This window comes from Pygoscelis adeliae, unplaced genomic scaffold, assembly GCF_000699105.1.
Source record: "Pygoscelis adeliae isolate BGI_AS28 unplaced genomic scaffold, ASM69910v1 Scaffold458, whole genome shotgun sequence".
In the NCBI taxonomy this organism is placed as follows: Eukaryota; Metazoa; Chordata; class Aves; order Sphenisciformes; family Spheniscidae; genus Pygoscelis; species Pygoscelis adeliae.
The window spans coordinates 824,213-826,061 of record NW_008825352.1 but is presented as its reverse complement, the minus strand read 5'-3'; the positions used below and the strand labels follow the sequence as shown (position 1 = coordinate 826,061).

General features: G+C 63.9%; 1 protein-coding gene across 1 annotated transcript in view; it reads right to left on the bottom strand.

Moving 5' to 3' along the window:
- Positions 1–1,849, bottom strand: part of VAC14 (Vac14 homolog (S. cerevisiae)) — a gene marked incomplete at its 3' end in the record, with an annotated part of 63,661 nt that overhangs the window by 4,333 nt on the left and 57,479 nt on the right. Inside the window, exons 15-16 of the mRNA XM_009330384.1 lie at positions 969–1,143; positions 74–221 (exon numbers count right to left, since the gene is read on the bottom strand). Of these exons, the coding sequence (XP_009328659.1) occupies positions 74–221; positions 969–1,143 (323 nt within the window). The remainder of the gene's footprint in view (positions 1–73; positions 222–968; positions 1,144–1,849) is intronic.

Genomic DNA, 1,849 nt, shown 5'->3' with positions numbered 1-1,849 from the left:
GCAGGCGTGAGTCTGGTTGGGCGCGCAGGGTGACCTTGGTGGCCACAGAGGGACCACGGGCCAGCCCAGGCACCGGCCTCGCAGAAAACCCCCAAAGGATACAATTTCTGGATGAGGTCGTAGGCATGCTTGTAGTTCTGGGTAAGGAAGCAGAGGGACACGGTTGTCACGGGGTTGTGACACCAGGACCGGTACAGGCAGCAGAAGAGGTTACGGCTTTCCTGGGGAAAGAGGGAGCCATCGGGGTCAGATCACCAGTGGGAGCAAGGACGTGGCACGGAGAGCCCCAGGTCCCCGACACCAACCCGCCGGGCTGGCAAGTGCCACCGAGACACGAAGCGACGTTTCTGGACCCACCAAGTCCACCTGGCACTGGCATGAGCCCACCAGCCTCAGGAGACGGAGACCAGGCGGGTTTTGGGGTGGCAGCATGACAGGGTGGCCCTCGGGGGCGCTGCGCCCACCGCAGGACGAGGGGCTGGAGGACGGTGGCGGTCCCACCCAAGGGGACAGCACTGCGTTGCTGGCCTTCGGCATGAGGAGGAGGAGAAGTCTTCCTCCCTCTCCCCGCCTTGCTTGGATGTCGCTGGTGCTGGTGGCAGCTGCTTGGCAAACCCCGCGGGCGTGTTCCCGGCAGGGACAGCTGAGGGACCGGGGGGCTCTGCTCCCGCTGTCACCTGTCCCCTGGCCCGTGTCAGGGCGGAGGGAGGGACGCGGCAGCTGCTCGAGGGTTTGGGGAGCCTGTTCCCATCCCAGGGGAGAAAAGCAAGAGTTGGGCACGTCCTCCAAGCCCCCCTCAACTCCTGAAGGGAAGAGGAACGAAGGGGCCACCCAGGGCACCCGAGCTCCAGCCCTGGGACCTGCCAGGCGGGGACCGAGCAGCAAGACACATCCCCAGATGGCTGCCAGGTCCCTGCCACCCCCACTACGTCCCATCCAGCGGCTGAGCCTGCTCCTGCTGCCCATACCGGGGTCTTCAGGTCCTTCAGTTGGTTCCTCAGCTGGAAGAGCTCGGAGGACGTCAGCAGAATGGTGTTCAGGGTGTGGACCATGGTAGAGGCGAACTTGAGGTCCTCTTCCCGAAGCAGTATGTCTGCCATGGAGTGGAAGATGTTTTCTGCGTTCAGAAGTAGACAAAGCTGCCTGCGTATCACAGAGGAGAGAAACCGGGGGGGGGAAGGCTGGTTAATGAGCCCAGACGAGACCCTACCTGAGCCCACGCGTCACCCCCTTCCTGCAGAGAGGACCAGGGATGACAGATAGGGGCACACCAGAGGCTGGGCGAGCGTGGTGGCACCAGAGCGGAGCTGGTGTGGGGTGATACCAGGCTCTGCATTTGGAGGGTGCAGCTATTCACACCAGGGGAAGGCCAAAACCAATAGCTGGGCTAAGACACATCCCCGGTCGTGCTGCTCTGGGACCTCGCCAGCACCCACCACTGCGGCTTGCTGCCACCTCAAGCTCCCCGGTGACCTCCCTGGAGAGGTTTCAGCATCGCTTTCCACCCTGACAACTGCAGGGAGCGTGCAGCAGCGCGGTTACAGATGGCGTGTGATGGCCCAGTCAGACCAGTATCCCCCCGACACCAGGGAACTGGTAGGGAGCGAGCGGGCCCCCCGGGACAAGCCGCTCCCTCCTGGTGCTGTGCAACCCGGGAGCCCCGGAGCCAGAGACTGCCTTTCCCTCTACAAGCCACCCTTTCTTCCAGTAACCTGCCCCGTTGCTCTTTGAACTCCTCCATGCTCCAGCTCCCAGGAAATCTGGTGCCGAGGGGCTCCGGAGCTCCAGCCGGTGAAGCTGGAAGATGCCTCTGCTCTGTCGGACGCCCCGCCGGCAGCGCTCTCCTCAC